This window comes from Hyperolius riggenbachi, chromosome 3, assembly GCF_040937935.1.
Source record: "Hyperolius riggenbachi isolate aHypRig1 chromosome 3, aHypRig1.pri, whole genome shotgun sequence".
NCBI classification, from domain to species: Eukaryota; Metazoa; Chordata; class Amphibia; order Anura; family Hyperoliidae; genus Hyperolius; species Hyperolius riggenbachi.
In genome coordinates, this window is record NC_090648.1 from 52,833,711 (window position 1) to 52,848,727 (window position 15,017).

Below are 15,017 nucleotides of genomic sequence, written 5' to 3' on the forward strand. Positions count from 1 at the left end.
CTGCAGGAAAATCTAAAATGACCAATAAAACATAATTTTTATCAGTCAATGAGTAATCAAGAGTGCTGTTAATTATCAAACCGTCATACATGCCATGCCACACGAATATATAAATGACTGATCAGTGTGTGTACATATTGTCAAGGTGCCCATTCACTTGGGCACTGGGTACTGCCAACAGTTAAAATATTGGTAGCAGGGGTGCTCGGATACCCCTTTTCAAAATCCGAATTGATCCGGATCCGGATACCCAGATATCCAGATCCGGATCGGGTATCCGAATCCGAACTTTCAGATATCCGCATTCATGCGGATATCCGAACGCATTATCCGGGCTATCCGGGTGGATTCGGATATCCGGATAGAAAAAACGGAAGTGCCCTTTAAATTGCTTTAAAAACTTTTTTTAGGGTAAATGAGGCATGTAGCATCATTATTTTTTTAGGGGGAACACTAATTGAGGATGTGGGGACTTAAAATCCCCCCAAAAAATGGCTGTCAATTAACATTAGACCTAGGTTCCAGACAGCGGTCATGCAGCCTACATTGTGTCCAAAGTCCAACCGCACGACTGGGACATGGCAGTTTTGAGCAAAGACACCTCCAAAAAATTACACAGCAATTGTATTTTGGGTTGAATATAGGTGGTATCAAGGCCTGTGGCACCCTTGCCTGAAGGTGGGAGCTGCACAGGCAGCAGGAGCAGGGCAATGCAGCAACAGCAGGTGTAACATGTGCCAGGGGCATGCCGGACACGGAACGTGGCAATTGGCACTTAGCACCTGTCACAGTGTCTGGGGACAGGCACAAGTTGAGACACCAGAATATCTGCAGGTATCCTGCAGCTCACAGCCCCGCCCCCTTTCTTTCCCTGCTACAGTTAACTTTGGATGGAAGAGCAGGCTGTGTACAGAGGATTGAGCAGCACTGTGGAACTCAACAGAGTCAGGTATGAGCACAGCCCATGCTTCACTTTCCCCTTTATTAGCAATGTCAGCTGTCCCCATTGTTACCTGTATCCAAACTGCTCCTGATCAATACCGTTATCGGTCGGTCGGGAAATTGCATTATGTGTACCCAGCATGATGTCCTATCATGTTATTATACTATATTGTGTGTAGCTGAGGGAGACCTTTTAGGATTCCCCCTTAACCCATTCTCATTCCGTCGTTTTCACTTGAGCAATGTTCACCTCCCATTCATTAGCCTATAACTTTATCACTACTTATCACAATGAACTTATCTATATCTTGTTTTTTCTGCCACCAATTAGGCTTTCTTTGGGGGGTACATTTTGCTAAGAGCCACTTTACTGTAAATGCATTTTAACAGGAAGAATAAGAAAAAAATGGGAAAAAATCATTATTTCTCAGTTTTCAGCCATTATAGTTTTAAAATAATACATGCCTCCATAATTAAAACTCATGTATTGTATTTGCCCATATGTCCCGGTTATTACACCGTTAAAATTATGTCCCTATCACAATGTATGGCGACAATATTTTATTTGGAAATAAAGGTGAATTTTTTCCGTTTTGCATCTATCACTATTTACAAGTTTAAAATAAAAAAAATATAAAAATATTTCATCTTTACATTGATATTTAAACATTTTAGACTCTTAGGTAAATATTTACATGTTTTTTTTTATTGCAATGTTTTTGTTTTTTTATATTAAACATTTTATTTTGGTAGTTTTGGGAGGGTGGGATGTAAACAATAGATTTATAATGTAAATGTGTGTTGATTTTTATTTGTTTTACTTTTAGTTGTAGTATTACTTTTTGGCCACAAGATGGCGGCCATGAGTTTGTTTACATGACGTCACTCTAAGCGTAACATACGCTTAGGGAGACGCATGGGAGACGCTACAGCCAGAAAGAGCGAAGCTTCTGAGAGAAGCTATCGCTTTTTCAGCGGGGGAGAGGAATCAGTGATCAGGCACCATAGCCCGATTCACTGATTACCTGGCTAACAAACCGTGGGCCGGGAGCGCGCATGCACACGCGCGATCAGCCGCGGGAGCACGCATGGTTCCTGGACGTAGTTTCTACGTCCAGGAACTAAAATTGGTTAAACATCCTGTGTTTTCCCCTGACTGTTACATATCTTTTAGAGCAGAGAAGAAGTTCTTTTTTAAAAGTAGCTTGTAGTTTGAGATAATTGATTTTGAAAATGCAAAGGAAAAATATTTCTTAAACTATTTTTTCTGAGTTTAGAAACTATTTTTCCTTTGCATTTTTGTAAAGAATTACTTTAATAACTGAAAATTAAAAATCAGTTAAACTTACCTGGGGCTTATTGCAGCACCCTAGAGTCATCCTGTGACCACAACATCTGTCCAAGTACCTCCAGCAGCCAGCGGAAACCCCTGCAAATCTGGCTGGCCACCGCCAGACAGCAGCTACTGCGCATGCACAGCCCTGAGCAGCTCACACCCTGATCTCCCCCCCCCCTCCCCCGGGAGTGCTCCGCGCATGTTTCATGTATTGCACATTTTAGATTTTAGATCTCAAGACTCGGATAATACCGCATTTTACTGAGTCTTGTGATTGGCCTAAAATGTTTAAAATGTTGGCTCAAAATGTTCATGGTATTTCGATTTCCACAGTAAACCTATGCGGAAAATCTTAGGCCAGTCACATTACTCAGAAATGCTCAGCAGTACTGGTCCAAGGCTTCCAACTCAGAAGAATTTAAACAATTAATTTGATAGTGTATCAAGGATGTCCCCATAATAGTGGACACCCACAAAATATAGCTTATTCCGCCAAAAACAATTTTTTAAAGAAAAGAAATATAACTTTACTAACAAAAAGGGCCCAAAAAACTTCAAGTGGATATAGATATCAGAAATTCCAATTCTCATGCAAATCCACAGAATCGTTAAAGCATTTGCAGCAATCGGTATTTACACAGGATCGGAAATCGGCATTTCCAACCATCCCTATTTCTTAGGAGCTGAGCACCAATTATTGATTGACCAAGGGTTGGCGTACTCAGCTACTCACTAGCTGAGTAGCAATTCTTCAAAAGCCAATCATCGGTGCCCAAGTAAAGGTCAGGACCTGGAGCACCAACAGCCACACATTTTTATTGTGAGCTATGGCAGTGGTAAGTATAGCCGACAAGCCATCCCCCCAGTGAATTGATCTGATCAGGGTAATGTGTCAGAGCAGGAGCTTGCTTGGAACTAAAGTCATGTGTAGTCTATACTCTAGGTCTCTGTTAAGATGAACCAGAAGACCTGCATATCTGCTTCACTTCAACCAGTTTAATTTACTTCTCTTTCACTAAACAGAGCCTCTATGCCATGGGACCAAAAAGCGCAGAAGGCGTGACACCGCGGCTTTAATTCAAACAAAGGACGCTCAAGGTAAAACCGAACCCAAAGCTAGATTATTCAATCTGTCCTGGTGTCTGTATTTCTCCTCTCCAAGCAGGTAAAGAAAAGCTGTATCGCTCCAACAAAGAGGGTCACTTTAAAGCTGTACTGTACTCAAAACTGTGGACTTACTTACCTGGAGATTCTTCCAGCCCCACGTGGTTGGGTGATGGGGAGCGCAATTGAGAAGAACTCATGGACAGTAGGCGTGACTGGACTTCAAGTCGCAGATCTTACAAAGCTGCCAACAGGAGAACAAGGGGATCCAGGAGAAGTTGAGGGACTTTACGCACCACAGGGGGCTAAAAGAAGTCCCAGATAAGTAAAAGTCAACAACAGCTTTGAGTTAAGTTCTGTTGTGCTTTAAAGGAAATATCAGGCAAAAAAGTGAAAATGAGAAGTACTTACCCAGGGCTTCCTCCAGCCCCTGGCAGCTGATATGTTCCTTGCTGCAGCTCCGGTGTCTCAGAGTCCCGTCTACCTCGCCAGGTCAGCATCTACTAGGGCCTGCACGAGAGCCACTCGTGGTCATGCTGACGTGGTTCAGAGTGTACTGCACAGGCTCAGTAGTTCTGTGCCTGCGCAGTACACTCCAGACCATGTGAGCACGATCACGAGCGGCACTCGCGCAGGCGCAGAAGATGCTGACTTGGTGAGGTCGGCATCTCCAATGGAGGGGACCCCGAGACACCGGAGCTGCGGCAAGGGACATATCGGCTTCCAGGGGCCAGAGGAAGCCCCGGGTAAGTAGGTCTCATTTTTGCTTTTGTGGCTGATATTTCCTTTAAAGGTAACCGAGGTTAAAATAAACTGATGAGATAAAAAAATTGTATCTCTCCTCCTACTCCTAAAGGTGACCTTTTTTTTTCTTTTTTTAAATTTTGCAGTTTTAATTTCTATGCATCCACTAAGGATGTAATGTTTAACCACTTCCCGACCGCCGTATGTACAATTGGCGGCCGGGAAGTGCACCCCGCAAGGACCGCCGTATTGACAAATGGCGGCGGTCCTTGTAGGGGCATGGGCGGAGCGATCGCATCATCCGTGACGCGATCCTCCGCCTCCGCCTGGCGCCGCTCACCCGCCGCAACATCCCGCCGGCCATACGGAAGCGCCGGCGGGATGTTAACCCGACGATCGCCGCATACAAAGTGTATAATACACTTTGTAATGTTTACAAAGTGTATTATACAGGCTGCCTCCTGCCCTGGTGGTCCCAGTGTCCGAGGGACCACCAGGGCAGGCTGCAGCCACCCTAGTCTGCACCAAGCACACTGATTTTTTACCCCCCCTGCCCCAAATCGCCCACAGCACCCATCAGACCCCCCCCCTGCCCACCCCCCAGACCCCTGTTTGCACCCAATCACCCCCCTAATCACCCATCAATCACTCCCTGTCACTATCTGTCAACGCTATTTTTTTTTTATCCCCCCCCCCCTGCTCCCTGCCCCCTCCTGATCACCCCCCACCCCTCAGATTCTCCCCAGACCCCCCCCCCAGACCACCCCCCCCCCTGTTTACTGTATGCATCTATCCCCCTGATCACCTGTCAATCACCTGTCAATCACCTGTCAATCACCCATCAATCACCCCCTGTCACTGCCACCCATCAATCAGCCCCTAACCTGCCCCTTGCGGGCAATCTGATCACCCACCCACACCATTAGATCGCCCGCAAACCCGCCGTCAGATTACCTCCCAAATGTATCGTTTACATCTGTTATCTTCTCTAAACACCCACTAATTACCCATCAATCACCCATCAATAACCCCCTATCACCACCTGTCACTGTTACCTATCAGATCAGACCCTAATCTGCCCCTTGCGGGCACCCAATCACCCGCCCACACGCTCAGATTGCCCTCAGACCCCCCCCCCCTTATCAATTCGCCAGTGCATTAATTACATCTGTCCTTCCCTGTAATAACCCACTGATCACCTGTCAATAACCTGCCAATCACCTATCACCCATCAATCACCCCCTGTCACTGCCACCCAACAATCAGCCCCTAACCTGCCCCTTGCGGGCAATCTGATCACCCACCCACACAAATAGATCGCCCGCAGATCCGACATCAGATCACCACCCAAGCGCAACGTTTACATCTATTCTCTCCTCTAAACACCCACTAATTACCCATCAATCACCCCCTATCACCACCTGTCACTGTTACCCATCAGATCAGACCCTAATCTGCCCCTTGCGGGCACCCAATCACCCGCCTACACGCTCAGATTGCCCTCAGACCCCCCCTTATCAATTCGCCAGTGCAATATTTACATCTGTCCTTCCCTGTAATAACCCACTGATCACCTGTCAATCACCTGCCAATCACCTATCACCCATCAATCACCCCCTGTCACTGCCACCCATCAATCACCCCTGTCACTGCCACCCATCAATCACCCGCTGTCACTGCCACCCATCAATCAGCCCCTAACCTGCCCCTTGCGGGCAAACTGATCACCCACCCACACCAATAGATCGCCCGCAGATCCGACATCAGATCACCACCCAAGCGCAGTGTTTCCATCTATTCTCTACCCTAAACACCCACTAATTACCCATCAATCACCCCCTGTCACTGCTACCTATCAGATTAGACCCCTATCTGCCCCTAGGGCACTCAATCACCCGCCCACACCCTCAGAATGCCCTCAGACCCCAGCCCTGATCACCTTGCCAGTGCATTGCTTGCATCTATTCCCCCCTCTAATCACACCTTGAGACACCCATCAATCACCTCCTGTCACCCCCTAGCACACCTACCCATCAGATCAGGCCCCAATTTGCCCCGTGTGGGCTCCTGATCACTCGGCCAAACCCTCAGATCCCCCTCAGACCCCCTTCCGATCACCTCCCCAGTGCATTGATTGCATCTATTTTCCCCTCTAACCACCCCCTGAGACACCCATCAATCACCTCCTGTCACCCCCCTAGCACTCCTATCCATCAGATCAGGCCCAATACAACCTGTCATCTAAAAGGCCACCCTGCTTATGACCGGTTCCACAAAATTCGCCCCCTCATAGACCACCTGTCATCAAAATTTGCAGATGCTTATACCCCTGAACAGTCATTTTGAGACATTTGGTTTCCAGACTACTCACGGTTTTGGGCCTGTAAAATGCCAGGGCGGTATAGGAACCCCACAAGTGACCCCATTTTAGAAAAAAAGACACCCCAAGGTATTTTGTTAGGTGTATGACGAGTTCATAGAAGATTTTATTTTCTGTCAAAAGTTAGCGGAAATTAATTTTTATTGGTTTTTTTTCACAAAGTGTCATTTTTCACTAACTTGTGACAAAAAATAAAATCTTCTATGAACTCGCCATACACCTAACAGAATACCTTGGGGTGTCTTCTTTCTAAAATGGGGTCACTTGTGGGGTTCCTATACTGCCCTGGCATTTTAGGGCCCCTAAACCGCGAGGAGTAGTCTAGAAAACAAATGCTTCAAAATGATCTGTGAATAGGACGTTGGGCCCCTTAGCGCACCTAGGCTGCAAAAAAGTGTCACACATGTGGTACCGCCGTACTCAGGAAAAGTAGTATAATGTGTTTTGGGGTGTATTTTTACACATACCCATGCTGGGTGGGAGAAATTTGTATGTAAATGGACAATTGTGTGTAAAAAAATCAAACAATTGTCATTTACAGAGATATTTCTCCCACTTAGCATGGGTATGTGTAAAAATACACCCCAAAACGCATTATACTACTTCTCCTGAGTACGGCGGTACCACATGTGTGGCACTTTTTTACACCCTAAGTACGCTAAGGGGCCCAAAGTCCAATGAGTACCTTTAGGATTTCACAGGTCATTTTGCGACATTTGGTTTCAAGACTACTCCTCACGGTTTAGGGCCCCTAAAATGCCAAGGCAGTATAGGAACCCCACAAATGACCCCATTCTAGAAAGAAGACACCCAAAGGTATTCCGTACAGAGTATGGTGAGTTCATAGAAGATTTTATTTTTTGTCACAAGTTAGCGGAAAATGACACTTTGTGAAAAAAAAACTATTAAAATCAATGTCCGCTAACTTGTGACAAAAAAATAAAAACTTCTATGAACTCACCATACTCCTAACGGAATACCTTGGGGTGTTTTCTTTCTAAAATGGGGTCATTAGTGGGGTTCCTATACTGCCCTGGCATTTTAGGGGCCCTAAACCGCGAGGAGTAGTCTTGAAACAAAAATGACCTGTGAAATCCTAAAGTTACTCATTGGACTTTGGGCCCCTTAGTGCAGTTAGGGTGCAAAAAAGTGCCACACATGTGGTATCGCCGTACTCGGGAGAAGTAGTGTAATGTGTTTTGGGGTGTATTTTTACACATACCCATGCTGGGTGGGAGAAATACCTCTGTAAATTACAATCTTTTGATTTTTTTACACACAATTGTCCATTTACAGAGGTATTTCTCCCACCCAGCATGGGTATGTGTAAAAATACACCCCAAAACACATTGTACTACTTCTCCCGAGTATGGCGATACCACATGTGTGGCACTTTTTTGCACCCTAACTGCGCTAAAGGGCCCAAAGTCCAATGAGTACCTTTAGGATTTCACAGGTCATTTTGAGAAATTTCGTTTCAAGACTACTCCTCACGGTTTAGGGCCCCTAAAATGCCAGGGCAGTATAGGAACCCCACAAATGACCCCATTTTAGAAAGAAGACACCCCAAGGTATTCTGTTAGTAGTATGGCGAGTTCATAGAAGATTTTATTTTTTGTCACAAGTTAGCGGAAATTGATTTTAATTGTGTTTTTTCACAAAGTGTCTTTTTCCGCTAACTTTTGACAAAAAATAAAATCTTCTATGAACTCACCATACTCCTAACGGAATACCTTGGGGTGTCTTCTTTCTAAAATGGGGTCATTTGTGGGGTTCCTATACTGCCCTGGCATTTTAGGGGCCCTAAACCGTGAGGAGTAGTCTTGAAACGAAATTTCTCAAAATGACCTGTGAAATCCTAAAGGTACTCATTGGACTTTGGGCCCTTTAGCGCAGTTAGGGTGCAAAAAAGTGCCACACATGTGGTATCGCCGTACTCAGGAGAAGTAGTATAATGTGTTTTGTGGTGTATTTTTACACATACCCATGCTGAGTGGGAGAAAGATCTCTGTAAATGGACAATTGTGTGTTATAAAAATTAACAAATTGTCATTTACAGAGATATTTCTCCCACCCAGCATGGGTATGTGTAAAAATACACCCCAAAACACATTATACTACTTCTCCTGAGTACGGCAATACCACATGTGTGGCACTTTTTTGCAGCCTAACTGCGCTAAGGGGTCCAAAGTCCAATGAGCACCTTTAGGCTTTACAGGGGTGCTTACAATTTAGCACCCACCAAAATGTCAGGACAGTAAACACACCCCACAAATGACCCCATTTTGGAAAGTAGACCCTTCAAGGTATTCAGAGAGGGGCATGGTGAGTCCGTGGCAGATTTCATTTTTTTTTGTCGCAAGTTAGAAGAAATGGAAACTTTTTTTTTTTTTTTCTCACAAAGTGTCATTTTCCGCTTACTTGTGACAAAAAATAATATCTTCTATGAACTCACTATGCCTCTCAGTGAATACTTTGGGATGTCTTCTTTCCAAAATGGGGTCATTTGGGGGGTATTTATACTATCCTGGAATTCTAGCCCCTCATGAAACATGACAGGGGGTCAGAAAAGTCAGAGATGCTTGAAAATGGGAAAATTCACTTTTTGCACCATAGTTTGTAAACGCTATAACTTTTACCCAAACCAATAAATATACACTGAATGGGTTTTCTTTTATCAAAAACATGTTTGTCCACATTTTTCGCGCTGCATGTATACAGAAATTTTACTTTATTTAAAAAATGTCAGCACAGAAAGTTAAAAAAATCATTTTTTTGCCAAAATTCATGTCTTTTTTGATGAATATAATAAAAAGTAAAAATCGCAGGAGCAATCAAATAGCACCAAAAGAAAGTTTTATTAGTGACAAGAAAAGGAGCCAAAATTCATTTAGGTGGTAGGTTGTATGAGCGAGCAATAAACCGTGAAAGCTGCAGTGGTCTGAATGGAAAAAAAGTGGTTGGTCCTTAAGGGGTAGAAAGCCCTAGGTCCTCAAGTGGTTAATGTTATATTGTCTGAAGAGCTGACACAGACTTTCAGTGTCCCAGAAGCTAAAATAAATGAACTATTGACCTTTTATTGTATAGTGAATACTACATGCCTTATTGCCATGGTGATAACTCTAGAAACAGCTCAGAAACGTTATTAAAGACAGGAGATAAGCTTAGTGTAATGATCGCTGCTGCAGCAGCTATTACTGGAAGTAGTAGTGCTGCAGCTCAGGCAGTTCTGATCTATTTCCATGCAAGTTGCATAGCTTTGTCTGTCTTTCCCTGCTGTCAGCTTGTGACTGATTATCATTCACCTGTGTGGGAATCTGCATGTCTGCTCCCATTGGATGACCTCAGTATAAAGATCTGCTTCCTGCAGGGTTTCCTTGGGTTTTCATAGCTTCAGTGTAAGCCAGTCTTGCTGTCGCTTTAGCCCCCGATCGTGTTTCTTGTTATAAAGATACTTTGCTGGTCTTTGCATCATATATTGGTTCATTGCCAATATATATGCATACCAGCACGTTTATTATTTTCCTTGTATTTGTGTTACGTTGATACATCAGTGTTGCTGATGTATACGTACACGAACTGTTTATATCCTGTGTGCAGTTAGTCAGCTTTCCAGCACGTTTTGGTAGGTTGCGCGTACCGTGACCACCCGTGCTGAGGTAGTTACCCTGCTCCTGGTTCTGTTTGTGGATTGCGTTCATCTCTGCGAAGAGATAACGAATCCTTCTGAATCCTGTTCCTGGTCCTGTTTGTGGATTGCGTTCATCTCTGCGAAGAGATAACGAATCCTTCTGAATCCTGTTCTGTTACTGTTTGTGGATTGCGTTCATCTCTGCGAAGAGATAGCGAATCCTTCTGAGTCCTGTTCCCTGTATTACTCCAGTCCTAGTCAGCGTTCCTGCTTATGTCATATATCGGTTCATTGCCGATATATACATATGTTAGTCAGACGTTACAAATAGTTTCATTGATAGCTGTAATTGTAATACGCTAGGAAAACATACTTATTGTATATTTATCTGTGTTACGTTCATCTATCTTAATCCTGCTATTTCCTCACTATCCTGTCCTGTCTTTGTGAGGCACGCCATCGCCGCATCGCATTGGCTGCCTCATTCCAGTCTGTCTGGTTTTGGACGCTTGCTGTCGCTAAGTAGCCGCTAGCTAGCAAGCGTTCATTCTGTCTACCTGTCCTGATCTCCTCAGTTCTGGTTTGTGCGCTCAGCGCTACTTTGCGCTGAGACGTTATAACGAAAGCATTGTTTGTGGCTGTCAGATCTGCACCGGCTCTGTGCGCCACAATCTCCTATTGGAGTCAGTCCTCCCCTCCACTATACTAGGGATAGCCTGTTTCCTGGTGCTAGTGTGTGTACCTCCTCCACGCCAGCTCATGCGTTGCATGCTGACTGTGGAGAATACACCACCAAGCCTTACACTTAGTGAATTGAAGGCAATATCTTAAAGCATTTCTGTAATAAGGAAAAAAAATCAGAATGGCCTCAATTCACTAAGCTTATCTCCTGTCTTTTATAACGTTTCTGAGCTGTTTATAATGTTAACACCATGGTGATAAGGCATGTAGTATTCACTAAACAATTTACCTCAAGCAAACCCAAACTTAACTCTTCTGTCTTTAAGTTAAGGAGAGATCTCTAAAGTTAACGTTTCAATCCTTAAAATAACTACAGAATTCTAAAGTTAAAGACAAGCTGTTAATTAACTGCATGTAAAAATAACTACAGAGGAGGTAACTTAAAGAGAATCTGTAACCTAAAAACCCCATATAAATAAACATACCAGCCTGTAGGTTTTCATCTCCTGTCCCCCTCAGTCACATTTTCGCTGCACCCCACCAGGATTCTGGCCCCCAAAAAGTAGTTTTATAAACTGTTTTTGTAAACAAAAAATATGGCTGCCAAACAGGAAGTTCATCATAATTTTGCATGTTCCTGTAAACTGCATTACAGTTTCTATGAAAGGTTATATTATTGAACAATAAACTCAGCCTTTAGAGTTTATTTCATAGTTTAGAAGAAGTTTTACCTTGTAAAGAATGCTTCAATCTTTAGTAGTGATTACTGATAGGCATAGCAGGTCTGTGTCTGCATTCTGCAATAGTCTATGAGCTATGCTTCTCACAATTATCAGCTTTTATCAGTAGATGATACTGAGTTACTGAGAGCAGGGAATGTGTGAGCTCTGCTTTTCACAGTTTTCAGTGTGTGAAAGACTCCAAGAGACTCAGAGCAGGGCTATCAGTGTAACCTGCTCCTGTCTGTAAACAATTACAGCCACTTCCTCTTTGGGCCAACAAGACTGACAAAGGAGAATACATTTGATATATTACAGCAATGGACAATGGAGGCTGCAGTAAGCCAGAGTACTTTAGGATAGATATATGAACTTGTAGGACAGTAGAAAAAAAGGCTGACAATTTTGTTACAGAGTCTCTTTAAAGGACTTACGAGCCCAAATAGCGAAAAAAAGATAAGTACCTTAATCAGTTTTAAATGCACGGAGGACGCCGTCCGCGCCCTCCGTGCAGTTCCGCCGGGTCCCCGCAGTCTGATCGCCCCCCCGTGCCGCTCCCGACCCCACGGACGGGTCGGGCTCCCCTTCCTCTCCCAAGATGGCCGTCGGAGCCGGCCGCGGCTGCGCAGTCCGCATACGCGTTAGTGCGGCTGCGCAGCTCTAGGGCCTCCCCCCTCGATCCACGCTGCTGTGCGTGGATCGGGGGGGAGGGCCCTAGAGCTGCCAGCCGCACTAACGTGTATGCGGACTGCGCAGCCGCGGCCGGCTCCGGCGGCCATCTTGGGAGAGGAAGGGGAGCCCGACCCGTCCGTGGGGTCGGGAGCGGCACGGGGGGCGATCAGACTGCCGGGACCCGGCGGAACTGCACGGAGGGCGCGGACGGCGTCCTCCGTGCATTTAAAACTGATTAAGGTACTTATCTTTTTTTCGCTATTTGGGCTCGTAAGTCCTTTAAGGACTGAAATGATAAGATAACTCTCTCACTGTGAAAAATTACTGTATCTTTACATCTTAATAAGGCAAGCTTCCTTAGGCCTCAATTCATCATTGTCTTTGCGATAACTTTTTCCAGTTCGTTAATTTACCGAATTCGAAGTTTATCGATTTTTAGTTGTATTCATCAAGGTTTTTCCGCATTCGGTGTGACTTTGATAAAATATTAACAACAATGCGGTAATCATTCGGTAACGTGCCGATATTTCCATTTTACAGTGGTAATTTAACACAAGGCCAAGAGATTCACTTGGAACTGTGGGTAAAAGGCAGTCCTTTGAACACCACATAGCAACATTCTGAATAGGGCTTAACCCCCTTGCCGGTCTAATTCCCGCCGGCAAGGGGCAGCGCAGCACTTTTTTTAAAAACATTTTTTAAATCATGTAGCGAGCCCAGGGCTTGCTACATGATAGCCGCTCAGCAGCGGCATCCCCCCACCCACTCCAATCGCCTTCGGCGATGAGAGTAAGCAGGAAATCCTGTTCAGAACGGGATTTACTGCTGGGCTTCCCCAGTCGCCATGGCATCGGAGGGAATCCCGATCCACCCCTCAGCGCTGCCTAGCACTGATTGGCCAGGCTGCGCAAGGGGTCTGGAGGGGGGGGGTGGCGCGGTGCAGCAGATAGCAGCGGATCGGCGGCGAGCGGCAGCGATCGGATGTTACAAGCAGCTAGCAAAGCTCTAGCTGCATGTAACAAAAAAATTATGCAAATCGGCCCAGCGGGGCCTGAGAAATCCTCCTGCGCAGGTTACCCCGAGCTGAGCTGAGCTCGGGATAACCGGCAAGGGGGCTAACACCTGGACCAGGATTCTGGAAGTTGTTTGAGATAATCCCACAATTTTGCCAGCTATGGCTTGATAGGAGTCTTTTTTGAAAAAATGTAGTGCAGCTAGCAATTTAGTTAACCCTGGCACTGCCTGTGTTCTCTTAGAAGATGATTCAAGAGAAATGCAGATTTCCTGGTATAGCAAATAAATCCATTCTCTTGCAAATTGATACGGTTCTAGACCTTATTCTTGCCCTTCTACGCCTTTGAATCACTCCCAGCTGATACATAACCACTTTAAATGGCTCCATCTTCTCTGTCAGCAATGATCTGACAGGAATAACGACAGAGCAGTGAAGGAGATAACTAATCCTAAATGTAACACTAAACCACGCCCACTTTCATTTTCATGAATTGCACTTTCTTCCGTTTTATCGCATCATTATCAAATGATTACCGAATGCTCACTAACAGCTGTAAATAACTTTGATGAATCCTGAAATAAACTTATCGAGTTCGGTATTTTACCGAGCTGTTGGTAATTGATTCGATAAGTCTTGATGAATTGAGGCCTTAGTGAATTAACACTGGAAATACTGATCGATGTGTGGTGGTAAGTTTTCTCTTCCCTTGTTATCACAAGCATGATCTTAGTGAATTGAGGCCATAGCTACCTATTGAGCCTTCTCTATCCCCTCTTGGTGTTCTCGTTCCCCTGTGCACTGGTGAAGTTACGCTGCCACCCTGAACCTTTGAAAGGCTTCAAGAGCACTCATGTCCCCAAGTGCTCCCAAAGAAGGATGGCTCTTTTAATTTTAGACCAGTCACATGACTTAAAGAGGAGCTGTTAGGTATAGGGTCTCAGAGAAAAAAACAACACATATATCAGTAGCTAAATATTGGCTGTACTTACATTACATATGCATTTCACTGTCCACGTTTGGATTTCACAGAATTTTTATATAGGATTTGCAGAGAATGATGCTCCTGACAGCTCATGGCAGGTTCCATGTTTGTCTGTCTCCTATGAAGCCAATTGTGATGTAATATCCGCCCTGCTTCCTGGTGATTCAAAGATCCTAATAGACAACACTACTGTGCAGTGAATATTAATTAGCCATGTGGCTAGGAACAATAGCGGACTCATGCAGTATATCTAACGGAACATGTGCCCTGTGATTTTTCAGTGCTGTGCTGTTACAAGCTGCTGTAACATGAGCCTGTAACTTCCCACTGTGAAAGCAGCCTTAGGGCGGGATAGGGAAATGAAGAGGGAGGACCCAAAGTAGTGCACTGGGGAGAAGAAGCAGCCTCAGAATGCTTTGCAGTATGTTATGCGGCCTTCTTAGGGGCTTGGGAATAACCAGCCTTGCTGTTCAGCAAGGATCAAAGTAAGAGAGATTTTTAACTTCAGTATTGCCTTTTTGGCTTCCTTCTAAACTGTTTAACACAGGAGAATAGAGGTTTAAATTAGCTTTTGCAGCCTGACAGTTACTCTTTAACATTTTTCTGATTTCTATTTCATTCGATTTCCGTTGCTCCTTTTTTTTTTTTTTTTTTCATTTTGTGAATTCTCTGATGCAAAACATGACTACTACTCCTCAAAAATCTGAAATTGGAAACACAGAAAATCATAAATCATAAAATCTGAAAAACAAGATATCTGATATTGGAATTTTAGTGGGATCAGACCATCCCTACTGAGAAACAGGCCTTA

The 15,017-nt window shown here is 44.5% G+C and overlaps 1 protein-coding gene across 1 annotated transcript in view; it reads left to right on the forward strand.

Moving 5' to 3' along the window:
• Positions 1 to 15,017, forward strand: part of LOC137562605 (venom factor-like) — a 316,987-nt gene that overhangs the window by 113,778 nt on the left and 188,192 nt on the right. The window contains exon 16 of the mRNA XM_068274109.1: positions 3,302 to 3,376. Within this exon, the coding sequence (XP_068130210.1) occupies positions 3,302 to 3,376 (75 nt within the window). The remainder of the gene's footprint in view (positions 1 to 3,301; positions 3,377 to 15,017) is intronic.